Here is a 26,556-nt window from a genome sequence, read left to right as displayed (position 1 = left end):
TGGCCCTGGAGCCCCATGCATATCCCCTCCAGCCTGTACTGTTCCAGCCCCATTTTGACCAAATTCCACAAGATATGGGCGGATGTCATGAGATTTCGGTCATATCAAGTTACCGGCAGCTATCTTCTCAGTGCGGGTATAAATACCATGCCCTAATCACATGTAAACGTTTGATTTCATCATTCTGTGCTTGCTACTTACCTGAGTCAACGTGTCTCACAGAGTTCCTCTTTCCGGCCTGGAATCTAGTTTTCACTGCCCCAGTCTTTATTCCAGCTGATCATTTCTGCCCCAACCTGAGCTCCTACACATCTGAAAGAAAGAAAGAACCTATCCAACACTTAACCTACTGTTGCCCTAAAAGTAATATGGATAGTAACGGTATGCATTGCAATGATATGTGTTGTAATGGAATGCGTTGTAAATATAGTTTCTAAAAATGCGTTGTGATTGCATGCGCTGTAAAATCATGAGTTGTAATGGATGTTGCAATGCAAAAACCATGTTGTAAAAGCATGCATTGTAAATGTTTGTGTTGTAACGTGTCCTAGTCCAATGCGAGAGACATAGATAGCCTAGAGACATCACTACTGCTAATTTATAGTCCTTGCTGGAAACTGCAGAGATTGACGATATCTTGACGTTGTGACAACTCAAGAGTTTGACAAATTTCTTATTGGGTGAGTGTAACTCAAAAAGCCTGACATTTCCATGAGCATAGCACGGGGGATTGAATGTCAAATGTTAACCTTTTATATCTATTGCCTTTAGATTTTTGAAGTCACAAGCATAAGGGAGATCATGATCACAATTCAGTCTGGGTACATCCCATCCTAATCAACAATCGCCGAGAGGGAGACACCTAGAGGATCTTTCTTTCTTTTTTCCCAAACCTCCTTCCCCTTTGGGAACTACAGCCAGCACAAGATTGTATGCTGCGTTGCAAGTTGTGCTTGAAGGGGTTGGAGGACTATCACCATTCCTGCCAAAACCCTGGACATTGCTTGTGAGTGGTGGAGCCTTACAAAGAGTGGCAGCAAGAAGCAGTTGTCTCTAATGCAAACAATGACAAAATGCATTTGGAAGTCAGAGCTACTTGAAATCCCAGAGGAAGGGAGCAGTATGCAGTAAATTGGATTAGCAAAGCTGTTCAAAGTGCAAGTTCAAATTCTTCAGAGTAAGGAAACTCTGACAAGGACTGTTGGCAAACAAAGTAAAGCTAAAAAAGATCTTCCAAGGAAAATAACTTGTAAAAGAAAGCATTGTGAACTAGGAAAGTTTGAGGGACCACTAGATTCTGAAGCTAGCAGGAGTGAATAGCCTTTTTCTAAATATTGACTAGGAGAAGAGCCCAAATAAAAAATATGCTTCACCTGGGTGGATATATCTAGCTACGGCCCCAGAGGAAGAAGAAGACAAAGAAGCAGAGCTGAAAAGTTACAAATCAGTGAATCAATGTCAGCACATGTTTGAAAGTGAACCTTAGAGTGAAATTAAAGCTCAAGAAGAATCACCTTGAATTTAAAAAAGAGACTGTTGAGATAGAAAAATCCAAAGACAGTTGTTGAATGAAGATAACAGACTAAAAACACAGAATTGAAATGAACTTTTTTAAAATAGCTGAGAAGATTGTTTTTATATTTTTTTTATTGTTTTTAAGAAATAAGAAGAGAAGAATACATATTTTATTGTTTCAAAGAATATTTTTGTTGCCTTTGAAATATTTGAAGTATCACAATCATTTTTGTGACTCAATTTGAAGATGGAGTACAGAAAATGCTGTAAAATTGTAATGTTAGCAGTTACGTTAACAATGTTAGGAATCTTAGTGGGATTGTTATTGTTCTCACTAACTCCAATTTATTTGGTGGTTTTCAAGATTATGAGCAATTGGGAAGTGGGAAAGGCTTTATGAGAACAGATAGAGGAAGAGGAAGAATTTAGGTTGTCTAATTTGCATGTTAGGTTTAGGATGGAGCAGGAAAAAAGGGATACATTATATATGGTAAGGCATAATCCTTTTGAAAGGAAAAACTATGAATATGTAGGACAAAGTTAGTGCAACAGAACTTATGAAGTAAGTAGAAACCATTTGCTAGGTGGAGAGCCAATTCTCAGAGGGATTTATTATGTTGGTGTGAAAACGTATTTCAATTTACCACAGAACTGGTTTGGATCCTGATATTTTGCTTGAAAGGCTCCCAGTGTTTAAAATAGGAGTGAAATTGATAGTGAAGTTGTCATGATAAGGGTGAAACAGAGCTTTTGGCCAGGTAGTCTTAGATCATTGGTGCTATCAATGAAGGGAAAATGAAACATCTGTCTACTCTTGCAAATAAGCTTGTGGCTACTGCAGCAGGATCATTGAAGCAAGAAAATTTTGAAAATGGCTATCAGAGCCTTAGTAACATAGAATCATTTCGCACTGGATACCTTCCTAGCAAAAGAGGAATAGTTTGTATGAAAATAAATGCCACGGGTGTTGTACTTGCATGACAGATAACAATAGGGTTATTGATTCCTTCATAACTAGCTTGACTATTTATTCACATGAGGTTAAATCTTTTGAAAAGCATGGCTCATGGGAAACTGTAGTCTCTTGATTTAATTAGATAGGAAAGATTTTCAGTAAAGTTGGCAAAACCATAAATAATGTAGGAGGAAGTGCTTTACAACTAATCCTAATTTATGTATAATCATAATGATTTGTGCAATTGTGCTAGTTCTTTTATTGAATGTTTGGAATGCTTGTTTAAAAAGTGCAAAAGAAAAAGGAACAATTTCAAGTAGAAGAGATTCAAGGATTATAAGGTGGAGGATATTAAGGAGGATGATCACAATCAGCTGAAGATCACAGAGGAAGTTTACAGAAAGAAGCAGAGAGTGAAGTCGACTGATTGGTTTCCTGAATAATAGTTATTAATGGGGTTTTAGTGATTATAAAATATTCAGAGGAGGGAACTGGTGGAATGTTTTTAAAACTCCATATTTTTGTGCAACAAATAATTTTGGGTATTAATGATTTTAGGTCAGATCCAATACGAAAATGCTGAATTAATTTGATTACAGTTGCAACTAGTATAATGCAACATATAATAGTGTGTTTATTAACATGATTTTGTTATGCCACATGTTGGTGAAAAACTCAATGTTGGCTACATTGGATGCTGCTGTTGTCTCTGTGTTCACTTCTGTATTCAACCCTCCCTTGGGGTCCCCTGCACAGCTTATCTCCCCACAGCTCTGCAGAACTCTCTGGTGTTCCGAACTGTAACATTTTTCCAAGGTCCTCTTTCTGTATTTCTGTAGCTCAGTTAATTTGTATTTGTTTGTGAATTCCATTTGGTAAATGTAGCATATTTTGTTCAAACATCTCCAGGGGACAATGACAATGAAAAACAAGATGCTTTCTTTTAAATGGAATAGTGTTAAAGTATAATGTTATTGATGTGAATTTCTCTGAATTAAAAAAATAATTGATACGTGGAATCATGCCACGCTGAAGCTGTGCTTTTAGCATATTTTCTATGCAAGAATTGTGGTTAAGAACCCCTTGATTCTGGGGATGAGCAGCATTTCTTCTGCAGACCTTCCTGTTCTATTAGAGAAGCAATAATTCTGTTTCTTGTAACATTGAGAATTAGGCCTTAAAGATTATGTGAAAGCACAGAGGCACTTTACTGTTCATTTGCACTATGGTATATAATGTTTTTTAGCTTTATTGAATTGTTTTATGACCTGCTATATTATGATCCTATGGTGGTCAGTTTTTTAGCTATTGGTGTGATTAGACTCTATAGACCATGTGTAAGCACTTAGGCACTTTATTTTCCATTTGTATAATGGTATATAATGTTTACAGTTTTTATCATATTGTTTCAGAAACGACTTGATCATTATATGTTCCTTTTACTATGACCAATGAGGGACTGCGATAAAGATGTGTATATGTGGTATCAATGTCCCAGTACAGTATGTACTCATTGAAGCATTTCTCATGTACAGTTGCATATTAATTAATGAATTAAGGAAAATAAAAAAGGTCCAAATTAATTACCATATCAAATCATTTTTAGATAACTGACAAATTGTTTTTTGTATGATACAAATGCTTAAAATTCTAAGGATTTTTGTTAATCAAACAATACAGAATTACTAACATGTACTAGAGATGCTGTTAATTTCTTTCTGATTTTGGAATTTAGAATGATTTCTGATTTTGACTACTTTGTATAACTCTACATTTGGGCTTTCATGGCATTATTTTTCTCAATGCTTGATTTTGAGATTTCTGTAATAAAAAAACTTTTACTTGTCTTCCAGTTTTAGAACTCAGTTATTTAGTGGTCCCATTTACTTATTGTATTACTCTGGTAAACTGATATTAGGGAGGTATTTTGATGCAAGATCAACCTGGAGCAGAATAGATTGATGTGAATTTTCGGGTGATCTACTTTTTGGGGTGTCTTAAATATTGGGGTTCAGGGTGCTGCTCCCACAACATTACAGGGCACTAGACACCCCCATTATTTATAAGGTTTTAGAAACATACTGAGGCATAAAGTGGTACTACAAAAGAGGTCAGGCGAGGCACTACCAGCCCCTGTGGCCATGTGAGAACCATAAGTACAGAAATGGACAGGTGGTGACACAACACACTGAACATGAGGTGGCATCACTTCAGGGACTTGGATATGAATTTACTTGGAGTCTGTGTCTCAATGTCTGACCTGAGAAATGTAGCCACTACAAAGATTGTTTGACTACCATGAGCTGATGTCTGCAGGAGAAGAAACATCTTGGAACTAGATTTGACCTTGCCAGAGCAAAGTGTGTCTATTTTTGAATATCAGTGTTGTCCAGTAACAAGGTGAACAATTCCAACGACAAGTCAGTGGGGTTCATTTGGCAAACATTGACTAATAAAGAGGTCGCCAGTAAGTAATATAACATTTGACAATGTTTAAGTTTCCCTGGTCCCTGCCTCCACAACAGAGGAAGCAGGGTTGAGTGTTCTCCCTAAATAAATGCAAGCATGATGTTACATGGCCCGATCCTCCTGGGGCATGTGACCTGAGTGCAAAGTTACTGAGAGGATGATCCACCTCATACTATTCCTCTGCCTGAAAATATGCTCCTGCAGATAACAAAAAAGAAGCAAACAAGCCATTCCACATATTTCCTTTTCAGCAAAAAACATTACTCAGCAAACCCTTTCTGATCAGGGCAGCTGCACAGATACCAGGGGTTGCATGTCACATAAGGGGTTGCAAAGGGCAAACAGGGGTCTCACGTGTGACCCCTAGAACAAACCTTTGACAGTGTACCCTGTAAAAACCTAGCACCTGACATGCTATCCCTAATTATTATATATACAATGGAAATCCCCCAACAATCATGTGTGCACACTGTTAATGCACCCACTGCCATGGTGCAATCCAATACAGGATTATGACAACAATAAATCGCAAAGGTACACCACTTAATAGTAACACAAGATAGACAATCAGAAAAATAATAAATGGTCTGTGTCCATAGAGTTTTTTCTTTAAGTCTCTTCTTGTATTCACAAAATGCTTTTATAAAAAACACACACAGCCGACGCATTTTGTTCAGTAATGGACTTCTTCAGGGCTTATAGACAAGTAACTGGGCACTCCTGAGGGATGTCAACATTGAAATATCTACAGTGAATAGGTTTGACAAGTAGAATTTTTGCCAGTGGAATTTTCACGTTCTTTTCAGCAGGAATAAATTGAACAGAAGTAGGTGCTTCTCATATGAGAGGAGATAGAATCCAAGGTCTAATAACACTTGTGTGAACCATTCAAGAGGCCTCACCACAATAAGGCAGGCCTGGGGTAAATTGGGCAATAACCCGATCAAGCCTCAAACCAGCTGTAAACCGACCCAAAGCCCCTCCTTCAGAGCGTCCCGTGCAACCACTGTTGATACCTGAACGATGTCCTTGTCTACACCTGTGAAAGATTGTACATTTCGAAGATTGTACAACTGGTTACAGGTAGATGTTGTTAGTCAGTGAAGCACTCTAACACCCTGATGGTAGAGTAGTGCTACATAAAAACCTAAAATAAATAAAACATTCAAATATTGACATTCATTCACAATGGACCAGACGTATGTCTGATGAGAGACTAGATTAGTTTTTAAGGAAAAAAGGTTGCAAAGAATGATGTTCTCTACACTTGTAGTCTCTGTCATTCTCTCCTGGGTAGAGCACCACACTTTCAGCACTATAACACAATGTGTTTAATCACTGCTAGCATTATACTGCACTATGTAGCCACTTTCCAGCTTGCACCTTTGAGAAATAGATGTTTCCCACATAACCATGAGTTGTATCCGTTTACTTTGTATTATAGAAGGAAGGCATTGCAAAGGAAGGGTCTGTAGATGTAAAGCATGCAAAATAGTGACTCTCTCTCTGGCTATTTCATTCTATCATTCTAAAGGCTCTACAAACCAGCCTTATATTTTCAACTTTAATTGTTTATGTATTAAAATGTAATGTATTGTATTCCTAAATTACTTTGTCTGGATAATGTATACATATAATCACTGACATAATATTGTGGTAAAAAAAATTGGTGCCAAAATATTGTTTACCACAATATCATGCTCCTATACTTATAATGGTAAGTACAATTCTTCAGAAAACAATATAGACAATAAAATATTGATTGTGTAACATAAATAGACTTTAAAGTCCTACATCTCAATTATTTTAATATATAGATTTAATATAATGTAAATTAAAGAAATTCCACTGAACATTTAATACTAAATATGAAAATATACTTATATAATATATATATATACATATATGTGTGTTTGTGTTTATACATACATATAAATATCTAAATAACTAAATTCATGAAACCTATTGGAGGAAGTAATGGGTGTCTGTGATCAACGCACTACGCTATCGCTACCCACTTGGGCGTTATTTCGGGACATTTGAAGCTTGGTATTGGCAAACTCACATGAGAACATTGCAAACAGTACAAGATCCAGGAGGCCACAGGGTGGCCACGCCCTAAAGGGTGGGACTTTTTCAAATTAAAAAGGTGACTCATCAAGTGCCAAACCTTGCTTCACTCTCCATGCCTGCAGCTCCTGATGAAATGCTATCCTGCATGAAACGCGTCGGGCTTTACAGGACTTGATTATTTGCGAAGCGTGTGTGCTGTTTTACAGAATGCTGGTCCTGCAGTGAAAAAAAGGTTATTTTCCATCACTCGTGTGGGCTCACTCATACCAGGCAAAACTCGTTTTGGATATACATATATGTGTGTTTGTGTTTATACATATGTATAAATATCTAAATAACTAAATTTATGTATTCATACATATAGTGTAACATAATTATTAAACATATTCATTTTGCATGATATATTTTGTAAAAATATTTTACATGTATTACTATATATATATATATATATACTAGCAGCCCGCCCCAGCGTTGCCTGGGGCAGAAAGGGGCTATAGATATAAGAGAGGTTTGTAAATGTGTGCCTATATATACATATGTAGGCACACATTTATAAGGCTGCATTTACTTAACATTATCTACGGAGGACCTCTACTCTGAGCCCCCTGCCTTTCTCTCCAGTGGTCGACAGAAAAAGAATAAATTACATGACTTTTTTCAGTCTGCTGAGGCGCCCGTGAAAGGAGAGCATACTTTCAATTTTCCTTGAAATTACAACTTCAGGACCGTTGTCACAAAAATCGGGACATGTACTTAAAATAAAGAAATATGTCAGAACACCGGGACAGTCCACCGAAAACCGAGACTCTCCACAGAAATCCTGGTCGACTGGTCAGTGGTCACTCAACTGTAAGAGTCCACCCTGTAAGAGTCCACCCTGCGTGACACAACCCCTTTCCACTGCCACACATTGACCCCCAGTGTATGCGTTGCCGTAATATTTGTTTTACTTTTTCACCACTGACTGGAATAAAGAAACCCAGTAAGCACATAACCTGCCTATGGTTTTCAGTTGTTATTGAGTTGAATCAGAGTACCATCGCACAACAACACTGACCCTGGCTCAGCTTCAGAGCTGGTGCTGCCTGCGCTCCGAGGGTGTACTTCAGGGACGGGGAAACCCGCAGCGTTCGGCTCCCTGCAGCATAGCACAGCAACCGACCCGCACCCCACGTCATCGTTCACTGAGGATCACTAAGTACGGGAGACAGGCCTCGCTTCGACCTTTAACCATACCACTGCCTCTTTCATCATCGACCCCGGAAATAGAAACAGAAAATAATACCGCGCAGTACCAGACCGCTGTGCTCTGCCTTTCTTGATCCGGAAGTAAAAGTGAGTATGAATACAGGCGTCTGGAAAGTTCATCCCTGCGACGGTTTTTGTAAAAGAGCTTCTAGAAATTATATATTGGCGATCCTAGTAACGCCGCCGCTTCGTACGATTGCGTGAACCATAAGAGCATGTAGTTTCCTCTGCTGTAAAGTCATCTGCAAAATGGAGTGCGCTTCTCGTGTGGCTCCACGCACTATCCGGAGTCCAGGCGCTATGAGATGGCGCTACTTGACTGACCCTTCAGCTGTGATTTAGGCACGTGCAGGATCACTGCACAGCCGCTCGTCACTGCACCGCCCTCCTCCTTCGTCGTCATTACGCACGTCGCGTCGCGGCCAGCGCTAGGTCCCGGCCGGCACTACTTTCAGGGGACTACTTTGTTTACAAACTTAATTTTTTTAATTTACTTTTTTTTTTAAATGTATATAGCCTATGTCCATCTACACACCCTGACATTTTCATAGATGTATCGGGTGTGTAGATTGGCGCTGTGGTTCCCGAGTTTACCTGGCCAAAAGGTGCAAGTTCTCTCTTTATAATAGTAGTATAGATATTTCAAAGTAATACATTTAAAAATCTAACATATTTACCAACTAATATAGAGTAAAATCAATATTATTCTTAAATATATTACTATATATTTTTTTTTCCTTTAATGTCGGCGTATAGCGGCTTGCAGTCAAAGCATTGGGGGTGCTTGTTGAACGCCCGCGCTTGTTTGCATAAGGAATACTTCTGTTATGTTTTGGAACAGAATGGCACACCTTATAGTGCAATGAATCTTCTTTATTTTAATGTAGTATGGCAGATAGAAAATGTACAGCGTCAGATGCGTTTCAGCTTGAAAAGCTTTTCTAATGACGCTTGCGCACAGAAAATGCTTACACTCTATTGTGTGGCATAGACACTGAAAATGGACATATGTTTCTGATCAACATAGTGGCCATATTGAAATGTACAACTTACTCCATAGTACATTTATCATTTAAAGGGTGAAAATGCTGTCAAGACCACAATTACATTTAAGAATTGTGCACCATTGTGCATTGTCAAATATCCATAGCATTGAGCTGGTAAACTGACACAGCTTAAATGAGGCAAACCATTCAAACATCAATCTAGGCAAAATAATAATAAATGGCAACATTTTTTAAATTATGACAATTTTAAAATGAAATACAATTCATAGTATTTCTTAGCGCCACTGGGCCATAAAATCGAACTGATAAGCCATACAAGTATAGACAAGACCAGGTGCTTTAAGATTACAAATACACAGCTGATGAGTTACCTAAATGTTCATTTGTCATAATGAATCATCACATGCTTGAGTAAGTTCCTTGGCTTTTCAATGAATTGAAAAATATAATCACAAACCTAATGTCATTGTCAAACAAATACATGCAAACATACATCATACCCCATTGGGCTGTCCCACATTAACGCAGAAAAATGTTCATTTTAACCAAAATCTAAGTAATAAAAAGAAATATATCTTAGCTCTCCAGCATTCCAAATCAGTTACTTTAACGAGCAAAAACGCATTTCAGCCTGTGATCCTGTAAGTAAACATAAAAAACAATATAATCAGTGTCAGTCGCAAAATACGCATCTAAATAACATTTATTCCGTTCAATATTAAAAACATAAAATTACTGGGGCAAAAAACTGTTTCTGGTTTCCATTTATAGGTATGTATACAGCTCTTCATCAGTATTCAATCCTACAGTTTCTTTTGTTCCTATTCTCAAAATATACCTGCATTCAAGCTGTCTAAATGCTTTCCCCCTGTCTCCCTCACATGTTTATTTTTTAACCTTATCTAGCACACTGTACATTAAGAGATTATGATTACTTCCATGATGTTCCTTAAAATGTCATGCTACAGGATATGTCTCATCTGTATGTTTACAGCCCGGATGTGCTGCAAAATGAACTTATGTGCCTGTGATATCGTACTGCCAATGTATTTCTTTTCACAAGGGCATTTAAGTAGATATACTATAAACTTCAATGGTTCTTGGATCTGAATTTGTTCATCTAGATCCGTGTTAAGATCTGTGATATTCTCTTCCTATAGGCAACCTTTGCATTTGCTGCACTTTCTAAAGCCATTTTAAGGTTTCAGACAATTGCTATCAGTTCCTATCTGATGCCTTACTAGAGTGTCTCTAGTAGATTGAAATTTCCTGTAGGTTATTGGTTTATTATGGTTTATCTTCTGTCTAATTATATAATATTGTTTGATCAAATGCCAGTGTCTTTGTATAGCCTGTCTCACTTTATTTTCATGCTTGTTGTAAGTTGTAATAAACCTACACTTTCTATCACTCTGAGAATTCTCTGCTGGTTTTTTAAATAGTAGTGCTACTCTGGTTTGTGTAGCTACTCTAGATCTGGCTCACTTAAAGATTAACTCGTGATATCCCCTGTCCCTTAATCTTTTGGTCATTTCCTCTTCTATTTTATCAAACAATGATTGGGAGCTACAGAATATTTTAGCCCTTAGCATTTCTCCATACAATATACTATTCTTCAATGCTATGGGATGAGAGCTCATGGCATGTAATGTAGTGTTTTCTAAAGTTACCTTTCTGAACACTGTTGATAAGTGATGTGTGCCTATTACTTCAAGTTTGGCATCAAGAAATTCAACACAACTATTGCTGATGCAGTGAATAGAAGAGAGGTTTAAATCATTGATGTTAATTTCCTTAACAAAATATTCTACTGATTCTTGATTACCCTTCCAGTAATAAGACAAGGTAATCAATATATCTGAACCACATTAGAATGTGGAGGGACCAATCTTAAAGCTCTGTATTACATAGCAACTGCTCCTCTCACCAGCACATATGCAAATTCGCATAACTGGGGGCGAAGCAGGTGGCTATCGATGTGCCTTACAACTGTTAGTACATGTCATAATGGAATAAGAAGATTTTGGTGTCGAGGTACCAAATATTCATGTTTAGCAACATTTCATTATGTTTATGAAAGCGTGTTGGCCTATACTTTAAAAAATATTGCACTGCTTGCAAGCCATCTGAATGTCTTATGCTGGTGTGTAATGAATTAACATCAAGGCAAACCATTAGATAATCTTCCTCTCAATGTATGTCAAATATTTTTTTCAAAAAGTCAGTGGTGTACCTAAGATAGGATGGCAAATCACAGAACAGTGGTTGCAAAAAAGAATCCACAAATTTGGATACATTTACAAATAGACCACCTTTAGCAGAGATGATCAGCCTAACTGGAGGACAATCTTTGTTCCTATATACCTTTGGCAGAAAATACAGTACCTGTATTTTTGGATGTAAAATTCTCAAAAAGTTATACTCATCTGACCTGAGAAAATGCGCCTCGTTCCACCCTTTCAAATCTTTGTATAAGTCATCTCTAAGGTTCTCCTAGCCATCTTTTGAAATTTTGCGGTAGCAAGCTTCATCATTTAACTGTGTGTATGTTTCCTGCATGCACATCTCTTTTGGCCAGATAACAACATTGCCCCCTTTGTCTGACCTTCGGATAATATATTATTCATTACAAGACCATTTATGCATTAATCTATCGAGCCCAAACTGCCTCTCTGGACTGGAAACCAGCATCCTAGGACCGGTTTCAGGCTTTCAGCCCTCATCAGTCAGGATAGCTTGACTCCAGTGGCATGGAGAGCACGGGACCCACGTCTGGGCATGCCCGTCCCCCTTGGGGTGACAAATGCAAAAAGAACAATTGATAGACAGAATGCAGAACAATGTCATACATTCACCCCAGTACAGAGATCTGGGCCTGAATTCATTATTTTTTGCTCACCATGCCATTCCAGTTTGGATCCGGTCTTATGCAATTAAGTCTTGACCATGCGCCCAATGAGAACAGTCCAGCCCGAACTGCCAGGCCAGGCCCTCTATGGTCTGGAAACAAGCATCCTAGGACCAGTCTTGGGCTTCAGCCCTCATCAGCCAGGATAGCTTGACTCCAGTGGCGTTGGCGAGCATTGGACCCACGTCTAGGCATACCTGTCCCACTTGAGAGGACAAATGCAAAAAGAACAATTGATGGACAGAATGCAGCACAATGTCATACATTCACCCCAATACAGAGATCTAGCCCTAAATCATCCGATCCAGGGAGGACCTGGCTTGGCAGTTCGGTCTAGACTGTTCCCATGAGGCACAGGGTCAAGACTGATTTGCATATGCCTGGGTCTAAAAACTGGGGTGGGATGGTGAGCAAAAGAATGATGGATTTAACCCAGATCTCTTGACTGGAGTTGAATGTATGATTTAGTCAGCATTCCGTCCATCATTAGTTTGCGTAACACTTTTCACCCTAAGTGGGATGGGTATGCCCAGACGTGGGTCCCTTGCTCACTGTGCCACTGGATTCAAGCTAGCCTGGCTGATGAAAGGTAATCCCCAGAAACTGGTGCCAGGATGCTAGTGTCTGGTCCAGGGAGGACCTGACTTGGCAGTTCCATCTGGACTGTTCCCATGAGGCACAGGGTCAAGACTGATTTGCATATTGCTGGGTCTAAAAACTGGGATGGCATGATACGCAAAAGAACGATGGATTTAACCCAGATCTCTTGACTGGGGTGAATGTATGGTTTATTCAGCATTCCGTCCATCATTTGTTTGCTTAGCACTTTTCACCCTAAGTGGGATGGGTGTGCCCTGCCGTGGGTCCCTTGCTCACTGTGCCACTGGATTCAAGCTAGCCTGGCTGATGATGGGTAATACCCAGAAACCGGTCCCAGGATGCTTGTTTACAATCCAGGGAGGACGTGGCTTGCCAGTTCGGTCTGCACTGTTCCCATGAGGGACAGTGTCAAGACTGATTTGAATATGGCTGGGTCTAACAACTGGGATGGCATGGTGAGCAAAAGAACAATGGATTTAACCCAGATCTCTTGACTTGAGGTGAACGTATGATTTATTCAGCATTCCTTCCATCATTTGTTTTGCGTAGTACAAACCTTTTAGTTAGCCCTTTGATGTTCTTTTGTTGGAATTGAAATTATTTCTTGAGTTTCATCTTATGAATCAACACATAAAGGAGGAAGAGGTGTGGCGCAGCGACCAGGGCGACTGATGCTGGACGCTGGGAATCACGGTTCGATCCCAGGCTCCGGCGGCAGGGGTCTGCCCAGCACCATGTGACTTTGGGCAATAGCTCGCTTAATCTTCCTGATGGCCCCCAGCGCCTTGACACCTTCGGGTAATTGTTCGCGCTTTACAAATTCTGGACATTTACATTTACATTTTTACTTTGATCATAATTGAAGCCGGCAGTTGGGCAATACGTTAAACCTAACCCAAGGATTTTTTTTATCTTCAACTGTTAATGTTTTTTTAGTGAGATGATTACCATATTGGATTCCTTTATTTCTTGCTGTGGCTCCTCCTTGTCACCCAGCAGAGTGGTCTCCTTTTTTCCCTTGGCCACCACTCCTCGCCAATCCCTGCCTCTTCTTTGTTGCTGCTGAGGTCATGGTTTGTGATTCAGCCCAACCTTAAAAAACAAAACTCATCGTGCACACTTGTAATTCTCCCACTTCTGTCAATAGATCCTTCAAGGTCTGATTCAGAACCAGTTTCTGAACTGAGGTCATTTAGGGTGATGTCTTGTCTACTCTGTGAGTTGCTTCAAATCTTTCTCTTATGATGTTGTTGAAATAACTAGCGAATGCATAAATATTCGATTCTCATAGTCTCTTCTGTCTTTTTGAAATGTATAGGCTTTCCTTGCTGTTATTATTTCTTCATATTTCTTCATTCTTGCTTTCATCTCCTTTGAATTTACTTGCAGCAGTGTGTGCTTGTAATTGGTCTGTCAATTCCATAATTTGTGTTATAATGTTGTCCCTGTCAATGGATGTAAATTTGATCAAAAGCATGATTGTTTTTCTGGAGCTATCAGCATTGAGCTCTGCCTATTCCGTAATTATTTCTGGATGTGGGTTATTATACCTTGGGGTAATCATTATGCTTAGTCCCCTAGGGACTTGTCCCACTTCCACATATTTTTTCAGGGACTGAACCTCCCACCACTTGGAGATTTCTGTTTTAGTTAGTCTTTCAAGTTTATTGCAGATGGTTTGAAATGTTGCTTGGTTTGGACCGTTTACTGGTAACTTTGTAGTTGCTCCCCAAGTTTATGTGGTCAATTTCTTGAACACCCTCTCAGCTGTTCTCAGCTGTTCTCAGTCTTGCCTCAACTTCTTCATCTGCCATTGCTGAGAAGAATGCTGAGGTGCTCCAATCGAGCACTCAGACAGTAGCACTATGCCATTTGACAGAGACTCCGTAATTGAGGAGGTTGTGAAACGCGGACTCCCACTTGTGTTCATGCATTGGCAATTCCTGCGGGGCTCGCACAGCTGTTGGAGAGCCCTCCGGATCCCCCACAGCACGCTTACCTCCGGAGCTTGAGCTGATCTTGCTTCATCTTTTTCTACGTGGGGGGCACCCCGACATGAAAAACTCCTTCTATGTCTGCGTGTAGCAGCATGCAGTCAAAGCGTTGGGAGTGCTCACTAGACACTGCTGAAGGTGAAGGCTGAGCAGTGATTTCAAGGAACCATGGCAATAACTGCCAGTTCTTGTTTTGCAAAGTAAAAGCTCATATATGAAAGAAGCTAGGTGAGCCCTGCTGTGTAACACTGTAAATTGTGAAAGTCAAGAATGTTTAAATCACTGCTATAACAAAATAAGGTGTGTAGCTGGCAGCAGACATTTGAATGGCAAAGAGTATTTTCCTGCACGCTAGTAAAAATGAACAAAGCATTATGAAAAGGCTACCAGCATCTTAATGCAGTGACGTGACGAGAACAGCGAGGTTACTAATAGTTTCACGTGGAAAGCGCAGTGCACACGTTGCCAGCAGTGACATTGGAAAACATGACATTTACGTTTTGGAAATCTTATATTGCAAAAACTGCTGAGAAAAATGTTGGTTTTAATTATGCTTTACTACTGGTGACTGCTATATAATAATATTGTGATTCTTAATAGTTGGAATGATCACAAAAACAGAAGTATCTTTTCTATGTTGATGAAACAATCAACACTTGTGGGGGGTATTTGAATGTGGGAGAAATTATGCGCTTCAAGGTTGACAAAGGCTATGAATACAGCCGAAACACCTTCCTGCTAAAGTGTGCTGCAAGTAAATAAAATGGAAATTCACAAAGAATTTGAGTGCAGGCTTTCTCTAGATGAGGAGAAACATGCTTTTTTAAATTAAAGAGATGTTTGTGGTATCGCCTCCTCCTTGTACCACCAGCGGTCAGGATGCACGCTTTCTAATCCACAAACCCAAAGGAAAAATATTAGTAAAAGTTAGGACCTGATTTCTATTAAAAAGCTGTTTTTGATTTGCCAATAACTTTAGAATCGTTTAACAAATCTTCGTAAAATGTTCAAAACTTCAGGGTGATCCATTAAGTGGGGGAGCGAGAAAAAGGAGTGGTCCCAAAATGCATTTTCTCTATGTTAATTTCCATAGAAAACCTTAGACACAACTACAGCCCAAACTGCTGAACGGAATTACAACAAATTTGGCAAAAAGGTAGCTCTTGGTCCAGAAAGCACTCCTTGTTAAATGGTGTAAATCCGTTCAGTAGTTTCTGAGAAATTTTAAGATTTCTCAGATTTACAACTGTGGCCATGGTGGATCTTTGACCCCTACCAATCTCATGACTGAGGTCTGATTGGCTACCAACATTTCAAACCAGAAAGTTTTGGCAGCCATCTTGTGACACATAAAAGAAGATGGGGCAGGGTAAAAACACCATGACCCCCTAGGCCTATTTAGGGGATCCCACAAGGACCCCCAGAGACAAAAAAAACATTTTTAAAAACAATTTAAGCGGGATTCGCGTTGGATCCGTGATTCCCACTAACATTTTTTAAAAACCAAATTGTGGGTTGCTGCATGTCATTAGGCCAGGTCCTGGGGGCAATTGAAAATAATAATGTGAGGGCCCGCGTGGCCCCAGGGACCACTACCTCCCCGGAGTTCAACACCAAAAAACAGAGGTGGCATGCCCCCCCGCAGCCCCATGGATCGCCAATTCCAGGGGCTATATTAAATTAAATGTGTGGGGGGCTCCAGTCCCCCATGCAGCCCCAGGAACCTCCACCTCCCGGGCTATATTTCAAAATATTGTGTGGGGGCTCCAGCCCCCCCACGCAGCCCCTGGGACTGCCACCTCCCATGAGCACAAATGAAGTTATGAACTCCCTGGGGATACACAGAAGATGGGAGGGGGCCGTAAGACCCCCCTCCAGGAGCCCTCCATGGCCCTGGGGTCTGCCACACCCCAGGGCTGGCTCCAGTTATCTCCAGTAAGTCCCAAATCTCAGGATTGCTGAGAAGTTGTCAGAGGCCATGTGTCGTTTCTTCACCACTCTGCAAACATGCCTCCCTGCATACTATAAGTTGGGGGATAAAGTCCCCTTGGCTCCAGAGGGCCTTGGGGACCAAGAAGCCCTCCTGGTACCTCCTGTAAGTCCTACACTGTGTAATTCCTGAGAGCTGGTCGAAGGCCCATACCCCTTTCTCCACCACTCTGCAAACGTGACTGCTAATTAAAAAACCTTAGAAATGAACTAAACAAAAACAAAGATTACAGGGACGTTATAGTTAGTGATTAGCTTTAAAAAGCCTTAGAAATTAATTTAAAAAACAAAAGCTTACAAGGACTTTATAGTTAGCAAATAGAATCTAAAAAAACCTTAGAAATTACCAAAATAAACAAAGGTTACAGGGATGTTATAGTTAGGATCAGATTTTACTCACTAAACCAGAGAAATTCAGCCGTTATAGTTACCTGCGCTGAAAAAAACTCACGCCCCGGCAATGCACTGCTTCTGACCTCATATATTACACCACTCATGACATGGTCAGTGACATCACTCATAACATCACCAATGACATCACAAATGACATCAATGATTACATCATCCAGTGACTTTTTCTAAAAAGTGTGAGTGTTAAATATATATACTAAGGTATATTGGTGAAACAGTAGGTATATGAGTGTCTGTATGGATGACTCAGTGGGTACATGACTAAATGTGTAAGTGAGTGATTAGGTGTCTCCGTGAATGTATAGGTGAGTGACTGGTTGTGTAAACGAGTGTATCTGTCTGTGAGTTGATGTCTAAGTGGGTATATGAGTGTGTTAGTGGGTACATGAATGGTTATATGGGTGATAGATTGGTTTTTTGACTACCTCTATGGTTGTCTGGGCATCTGTGTGTATGGGTGAGGATGTGTGTCACTGCCTGTATAGATGAGTGAGTAGGTGAGTCAGTGGCTGTATGGGGTACTGTATGCATATCTGAGAAGCTGTATGGGTGAGTGGGCATCTGAATGGCTGTGTCAGTGATTGAGTGCATGTGACAGTATGTATGAGTAACTGGGTATGTGAAAGGCAGTATAGGTGAGTGATGGGGTTTATGTGTGACTGTATGCATGATTGAGTGAATATGAGAGTGGCTATATAGATGAGTATGCGATTCTGTCACTAACTGTATAGGTGAGTACGTGTTACTATCTGTTTGAGTACATGAGTGAGTGTGTAACTGTTTTTGTGCGTAAGTGACTGTGTGATTGACTATATGGGTGAGTGTCTAGGTGTTTGAGTAGTTCTATGGCTGACTCACACAGTTTGTGAGTGCCTGTATGGGTGTATGAGTGGAGAAGTCAATGGCTGTATTAGTAAGTGAGTGGCAGTATGGGTGAGCAGGTAGATGTGTGTGTTGGTTTAAGAATCAGTGAGTGGGTGTGTCAGTAATGGTACGGCTCTGTGAATGGGTTTGTGAATGGTTGTATGGGAGTGGCAGTGGGTGTTTGAAATATTCTATTGGGATGTGAGTAAGTGCGTCAGAGATGCTGTGGATGATATCTTGCTTGATAACTTTTATTTCGATCAAAAGACCATAAAAAGTGCACATGATAATACATCAGTACAGACAATAAAACAATAAATATTCATAAAATCTTTAAAAGAAGAATTAAACTAAGAGTTATCATAAAGCAAGGCATTTGGGCAGAATTGTATGTACAACAATCAGGTTAAAAAGGTCAATCTCCTACGCCACATATTAAATAAATAACGGGAGACTGCGAACACAATGGGTGGATGGGTATCATACATCATTATCCTGCACGCCTGTATAGAGTGCAAAAGTCCCAAGTTCTTACAGATGGGTATTAGCCAACGTTTTCTGATTGCAGAATAAGCAGGGCAGAAAAACAATACGTGGGTTACGTTCTCGGTTTTGTGGCTGCAAACTGGGCAAGCTTCACTGTTAGGGTTTGACCATTTAGATGTAAATGACCTAACTGGAAGGGTGCCATGTCTTAACTGTATATAAAGCTTTCGGGCAGCTGGGGGTTCAATTAAGTCCATAAATTCCTCGAATTTGGATTCTAGTTTGACTAAGAGGAATTCAGATGTCAGCTTACCCAGTGATGCAGAGCTCATCAATGATTGATAATTTAACGTATGTATCTGAGAGAGAAGTTCTTTCTTGGATATCCCCGAGCAAAAGATCTCAGGAGTTTCCCACAATTCAGGAAAACCTAAACGGGCACTAACAGCACAAATATGCCAGGGGATCTTTTTGTTCTTTAGGAGAGGCAAAATCTCTGAAAGTTCCATTCTATATGCATCCAATTCCGGAGCTGACCATAACCTCTTCCAGTACATTATAGGTCTAGCAGTAGTGACCTCCTCTATTGGCAACATGCCAAGGTCAAATCTGAGAGGGATCAAAGGCATGCTAGGTGGTAACCCAACTAAGTTTCTGACAAAAGAGTGCTCCACCCTTTTGAGACTCGTGATCTGCTTATGCCCCCAAAGTTCGGCCCCATAGGTCGCTGCCGGTCTAGCCTGCCGGCAGTATATCTCTAGGGCTGGAGAGGCCGGCCTGTAAGTAGATGCCCTGGAAACCTTACCTATGCCCCCCGCTAACTGGGATAACTTGAGTGTGGATTTAGCGATCTGCATATTCCAACCAAAGTTCTCAGTTAACGTGACACCCAAATAAATAAATGTTTTGACCCTTTCAAGGGGAGTACCGTGTAAAACAGGATTTGGGCGTACATGCTTCAGAGGGTTAAAAATTCATACATTTAGTTTTATTTAGGTTGATTTCCAGCCCCCGAAGGTCGCAAAGTTCCACAAACCCTTCAAGTATTCTTTGAATGCCCGATGATGTTCTAGACAGCAATAGAGTGTCGTCTGCGAACATCAGAGCGGGCACTCTACCTGTGGCTAGTTTAGGGGCATCATTATTTTCTACACCATTCAGGTGTTCCACAAGGCCGTTTATATAGAGGCTGAATAGCGTTGGCGCCAGTACGCACCCTTGGCGAACTCCTTTTTTGACAGGAAATTGGTCTGTGAGTTCGCCATGTGTGCCACACCTCACCTGGGCGAAATTATTGTCATGGAGCTTAGAAAGGATGGCTAACAAATAGGGCGGGTGGCCCAAGTCTGCTAGTACTCTCCAAAGTTTTATCTGTGGAACTAGATCAAATGCTGCCCGCAGGTCAACAAACACAAGGTAGAGGCTGCCACCCTCCACCTTGGCGGTCTTCCAATATAGGACCTGCAGGCGAAATATTTGGTCTAGAGTGGAGGTACCAGACCTAAAGCCTGCCTGGAGTGTAGACAATACCCCTTTATCCTCAATCCACCCTAAAATCCTATCAAGGATAACCCTCCCCATCAGCTTTTGAGATGTATCAATTAGGCCGATCGGCCTATAGTTAGAATGGACTAAGGGACAGCCCTTTTTTAGGATAGGCACGATTTCAGCCCCTAACCATGTAGGTGGGGGGTCCTCTCCCTGTAGGATACCATTAAACAAAACAACCAAATAAGGGGCCCAAATTTTCGGTTGCATCCTGAACAAATCCCCTGGCAATTTGTCCAAGCCCGGAGCTTTATTAGGAAACAATTTACCTAGGGCCGTCTCTACCTCAGCCAGGGTGAAAAATTCAACTGGGGTGGGACATAAAGGAACTATGGTTAGCCGTCCCTGCTCAATCCCGCTAGTGTTTTCAGGCTGCTGGGATCCCAGGATAGTAACCAACTTTTCATCAGTCTCGGGGATGCCATAAAGGTCGCAGAAATGGCTTTCCCAAACTGAGGGAGCAATATTCGGGGCGAGTACAGGGATATGCCCACTAAGTCTTCTTGCAACTATAGACCAGAATGATTTAAAATCATTAGTATTGAGGGCAGATCCCAATTCGTCCCACATAGAGGCCTCCCATTCCTTCTTGGCATCACAAACTACCTTTTTGTACACAATGCGATGGGCTATAATTTCTTCCCTATTATTAGTTTTTAATGCTCTAAGAAAAGCCTTTTTGGCTTTCCTACAGGAGGCGTTATACCATCTAGATATTAATGTTCGAGGGTGTTTTGGTTTTCTCACCGGATACAAAATGTCTTTGAGTGCGGCTACCAGTTGAGTATGTATTTCAGATGCCCTATCTAGATGGCCGGATTTCCCCATGTCTTCGAGGAATGGAATAACAGACTCATATAATTCGGCAAGTTTGCTAGTGGACATCTGAAAATCTGGCCATTTAACCCTACTCCTACAATTAGTTATTATTAAAGGCACGATGGTGGAGTCTTCAGCCGAAGTTTGACATTTCAACCCAAAGCTCCCCGGTTTGAGTGACAGGACCAATGCGTTATGATCACTGTCTGACCTTTCAACAACCAATGATGTTATTAGTGATGTAATTTGAGATGTCATCAGTGCTGTCACTGACCATGGCATGAGTGATGTAATATGTGAGGTCATAAGGAGTGCATTGTGTGGGCACGATTTATAGTTAACCCAGGTAACTATCACGGCTAAATTTCTCTGGTTTCGTATGAGTAAATCTGACCCTAACTATAATGTCCCTGTAAACTTTGTTTTTGTGTGAAATATAGCTATACATGCACAAAAAAACCATTAAAATATAAATGATTCTATAACACCTATATAGCCACTCAGGCATTTACTCACACACAGATACATACACAGCCACTCATATGTTAGAAATAGTATCACTCATTAGTTGTACACCTACTATAGTAATTTGCCTTTTGTAATAGCTAATTATATGTGTTTAACAATCATAAACGTTTAGAAAAAAATTACACTCACTGGATGAGGTCATCAGTGATGTCATCAGTGATGGCACTGACCCTGTCATGAGTGATGTAATATGTGAGGTCATAAGCGGTGCGTTGCGAGTGAATAAGTTATAGTTATGAACTGAAGATAATTGTGGAAGCCCCAGTCTTCTGAGAATTCAGGAATGTCACTGAAGTGTGTTGAAAAAGGGGATCAAAAAAGAGCAGTCCTTTCTCATGTGGAGTCACCCCCTCCCCAACAAAAGGGAGTAATGCATATGTTTTCTTAAAAGGAACTAAAGATGTGTATATGTATTACTGCTGAATTTCTCTAGTTTTGTATGAGTGAAATGTGAGCCTAATAATCCTTGTTTTTTTCAGATAATTTCCAAGGTTTTTTTAAATTCCATTTTCTAACTCTAATGTCCCTGTAACCTTTGTTTTTTCGTGTGAATTTTTACGCTTTGTTCAATTCTATTTCCTAACTATAAAGTCCCTTTAATCTTTGGTTTTTTCAGTGAATTTGTTATTGGTTTTTCATTTTATTTCCTAACTGTAACCAGTAACCTTTGAGAGTGGGTGTTTGAGTGGCTGTATAGGTAGGTTATTGGGTAAGTGAGTCTCTGAGTGGGTCTGAGAGTGGGTCCATAAGTGTCTGAGTGGGTATGGGAGGTGGTGCATGAAATAGTTCTGTAAATGAGTGTGCGAGTGCTCTGTTTTGCTCTCTTCTGCAGAATAAAGGTTAGCAATGAGCAGAAAGAGTCAAAATAAAGATGATGAATGAGCAGGAAGAGGCCAAAAAAAGCTCAGCAATGAGCAGAAATTGGCAGGATAAAAGTGAGAAACAATCTGAAAGAGGCAGAATAGAGGTATTACTGAATCCTTTCCACCCTATACCCATACCAACCTAACAGCCTACAAATAACATATAACAAAAATAAATCAGTATTACATAATTTACTTAATAAATATCACTCATATAATTAAATAACATTTATTAAACAAGAAATTATTACCTTATTAACTTCCTCTCCCCCTTCAAACCCAACAAACCACTGCAACACTGTAAATTAAAATGATATATTCAAAAAATTCAAAATCACCTAAAATTGCATGCTATATTTAAAAAAAAACCATATATATGGACAATAGTAGGACATAAAATTAATATAGCAACTAAAGCGCATTAAAATGATATAGTGACAATATCTGTAACCACTATATCACTGAAAATGATATTAAATACATCAATATATTTTAAAATAATATTACTTACCTCAAAAAACGGTATTCTTGTCAACGTTATTCTTTCATTACGACATTTAAATATCACAATATTTTATTATTTCTGCTTCCCGATATTTACAACTGGATATTTTATCCAAACACTACTATATATCATGTACTAGGATTATGAATCACTAAATATTACAGAAATATGAACACAATTTTAGTTCCTTTTAAGGAAACATATGCATTACTCCCTTTTGGTGTGGGGGGGGGTGACTCCACATGAGAAAGGACTGCTCTTTTTTGGATCCCCTTTTTCCACACACTTCAGTGACATTCCTGAATTCTCAGAAGACTGGGGCTTCCACAATTATCTTCAGTTCATAAGACTTACCCTCATTGATTGACTATGGAGGAACAACTGGCTACTCCATTTGAAACCTCAAACCTGTTCTTGTAACAGGCAGCATACTATTGTTAAGCAGAGATTTTTTTTGAAAAGTAAGTGAATGTGGAATGTACAAATGAGATGTGTGTTTGTGCCTGTGTGTCTGTCTTTGACAGATATGGGCATGTTTGGTGGAAGTGTGGCTGGTGTGCATGCATGTGTGTTTGGTGTTTGTTTGAGGTTGTAAGCTGTATGTTTGTTTATGGGCATGAGTACAAGTTGTGTATGTTTGTCTCTGTACATCTATACAATACATGTGTGTTAGTTGTATAACCTTATATCAAGGTAATTAAGATAAGCTTTCTAATATATTGCTTCCACTACATCGCCAAACACTACAGCATCAAGGTACGTATACGTGTATGATTCTTAACTCCACATCTACTAACTGTGGAGCATATTTATAAGCCCCTTGCACCATCGGTACGTCACTTTTAATATGCAAAAAAATAACCTACTGGTGGTGCAAGGAGCTTGTAAATAAGCACCTCTATACATAGCTTGCGGTGTAGTGGTTAGGTCTATGTAGGTTAGGTGTATGTAGTTCATGTGATATTTTGGCTTTTGATATGTTAGGGTAATCATGCACCTGTGTCCTCTTTGTGTTTAGTGTTTGCTTGGATCTGTTGCGTATATTTTTGTGTGAGTGTTTCCTGTGAATGAATGCACTAATGTCTGTCTATATCTGGATATCGTGTATACAATAGTGTTAGATGTGTTTGATATATGTATGTGTGGGCTACACACATTTCACAAAAATGTTGAATAAATCATAATACATCTCTTTATTATCTCCTCAACAGGTTACAAATCAGATATTTCCCGTTTGGACATATTCCTATCTGGCGCTGTTATTTCCTGTATTTCTGCTTACTGACTATTTGAGATACAAGCCCATCATTATTTTGCAGGGAATTAGCTTCATAACTGCGTGGTTGATTTTGTTACTTGCCAGCGGAGTTCCTGCCATGCAGGTGCTGGAGGTTGTCTATGGCCTAGCTACAGCCACTGAGATAGCCTACTATGCCTATATTTACAGTGTTGTCAGTTCTGATCATTATCAGAGAGTAACGAGCTACTGCAGAAGCATCTCCTTGGTTGGCTACACAGCAGGATCAGTGATAGGGCAACTTCTGGTGTCTTTAGGAGGTGTGTCATATTTTTACTTAAATGTCATAAGTTTGTGCTCAGTAGGCGTGGCTTTAATAGCCTCACTTTTTCTCCCTATGCCCAAGAGAAGTATGTTCTTCCATAAAAAACTGTCAAAAGAATCACCAGAAACAGCAGAAATTGATGACAAGCCTTCTCACCCCCCTACTACTAATGAGGACCAAGGGAGCCATGGTGATAATGTCTCCCCAGCAGAAATAGTCAATGCTGGAAAGCTGTCAGAACCGGACATTCTCCATAGCAATAGCCACAAACATTTCTTTCGAGTGCTTCTACAGTTGCTGATGGACTTAAAAGACTGTTACTCTACAAAGCAACTCATATACTGGTCACTGTGGTGGGCATTGGCCACCACTGGCTATAATCAGGTTTTGAACTACGTCCAGGTTCTTTGGGAACACGTCGAGCCGTCACAAAACTCCACCATATACAACGGTGGGGTTGAAGCTCTTTCAACACTTTTAGGTAAGTTAACTTACCATTGAAGTTAAGCCAGTATTTCATTTGGGAGTGATGTATTACGGGAGTTTACCTGTTTGTTTCTTTGGGTAAATGGAATGATGCCTAGGGACCTGTTAAAATTTGCTGTGTAAACAAAGGACCAGATTGACAACGATTTGCTGGCTCTGGTGGCTTTGTGGACTAATGTGTCCACTGTAGGGGCCTGTGTTCGACCTCATGAACACAGATTCATATCCCAGCAGGCCCACTTGGCCTTTCATCCTTCTGAGGGTGACAAAATGTGTATCATTTAGTTGGATTACAATAAGCATCTGTTATTCAGTGGCAAGATACCCTTGGGTGAATGTACGCTTTACAAATACACATGATATATAAGATTTAGCATCTAAGTTGAGTCACTTTTTTGATGCAGCTCCGATAAAAAACTACAATTTGGTATTTGCAAAGCCACGCAAAAGTCTAATCCTGACAACAAGGCATACACCGTTGCGCTATGGCACAGGAGTGTCTGCATTGGCACTAGCACCCCAAAGAGTTCCAGAGAACAGAGAGAGCAGAACTGCAGTATTTCTTTGAAGATATGGCGCAGTTCTTCTTGCTTCAGATGACACAGCACATCAAATTTGCTTGCTGAGCTATGTTGCGCCAATTCTTTGTAAATATGCCCCCAAATTCAAAAGGTTTCTTAACCCCTTCACTGCGGCGGCTATTCCGCCGCAATGCTAAGGGGGCGGGGCGGAAATACGGCGGGCGCATGCTGGTGACGGAACCACTCCGTCACCAGCGTCGGTTGCGCTGTGCTTGTGACGGAGCGGTTCCGTCATGGCCCGCCCCGCTCAATAGAACGCTCAGCGCAGGCGCGGAATTCGCGCCGCGCCGGCGTGCCGGGCGGGCCTTGACGGAACCGCTCCGTCATCAGCACAGCGCACCCGCAGCTGATGACGGAGCGGTTCCGTCATCAGCATGCAACGGGTTAACAACATGGTGCTCACAGGGAGATGGCGAGTGAGAACATTATAAATGCACATTGACTTCACGGAGTAATTTCACTTTTTTAGATAAAATATTATGTATTTTTGATTTACCAATTTGAAATCTTTTTCGATAATCCTAGAGAAACTGAAAACTTCCTTCCTGCACAAAAAGAATCCTACGAGGTGTTTAACTCTTCTTATGTGTGCTGCAGAATTCAGCACACAATGAAAGAGGATAAAATAGGAGAAATTAACATATTTATCTTCGTTATGCCCCACCTCAGGAATTGTACAATTTGGTGCTTTGCCTGGTTTACATCACTTTATAAATCTGTGGCAGCATTAAATTCCTTGGGTTTGCGGGAAAACCCACCGCAACACCAATGGAATGCCTCCCGGGCAGAGAGTAAGGTGACACAGTGATTTGCGCTGCTTTGCCTTACTCATGATTTATGAGGCCACTCAAAGCCATGTAAGGTGGCTTTGGGTGGCTTCATAAACCCTTATGAGAGGCCTTCGTCACGCAAAGTGATGCAGGGTTCTCATAAATAAGCCCCATACTGTAAATATTACAGGCAAGATCTAGGTCTGTATGCCTTCCATAGCATTTGCATACTGGTGGAAATTGTTTAGGGTAATTTCTATTGCACAACCAATGGACACTGTCAAGGATGATGGTCTTCAATATTTTAATTCATGTTATATAGAGCTCTGGGAGTGATATATCCAATATTCAAACCTCCACAACATGATTCCAATC

At 40.3% G+C, this 26,556-nt stretch overlaps 1 protein-coding gene across 2 annotated transcripts in view; it reads left to right on the top strand.

The window, feature by feature from the left end:
* Positions 1 to 26,556, top strand: part of LOC144791735 (thiamine transporter 2-like) — a 381,748-nt gene that overhangs the window by 182,396 nt on the left and 172,796 nt on the right. For both annotated transcript variants that reach the window (XM_078666502.1, XM_078666503.1), the window contains one exon: positions 23,994 to 24,825. In XM_078666502.1, coding sequence (XP_078522628.1) covers positions 23,994 to 24,825 — 832 coding nt within the window. The remainder of the gene's footprint in view (positions 1 to 23,993; positions 24,826 to 26,556) is intronic.

The sequence above is a fragment of the Lissotriton helveticus genome, chromosome 11 (assembly GCF_964261635.1).
Source record: "Lissotriton helveticus chromosome 11, aLisHel1.1, whole genome shotgun sequence".
Taxonomy (NCBI): domain Eukaryota; kingdom Metazoa; phylum Chordata; class Amphibia; order Caudata; family Salamandridae; genus Lissotriton; species Lissotriton helveticus.
This window is presented reverse-complemented; position numbering and strand designations above follow the sequence as displayed.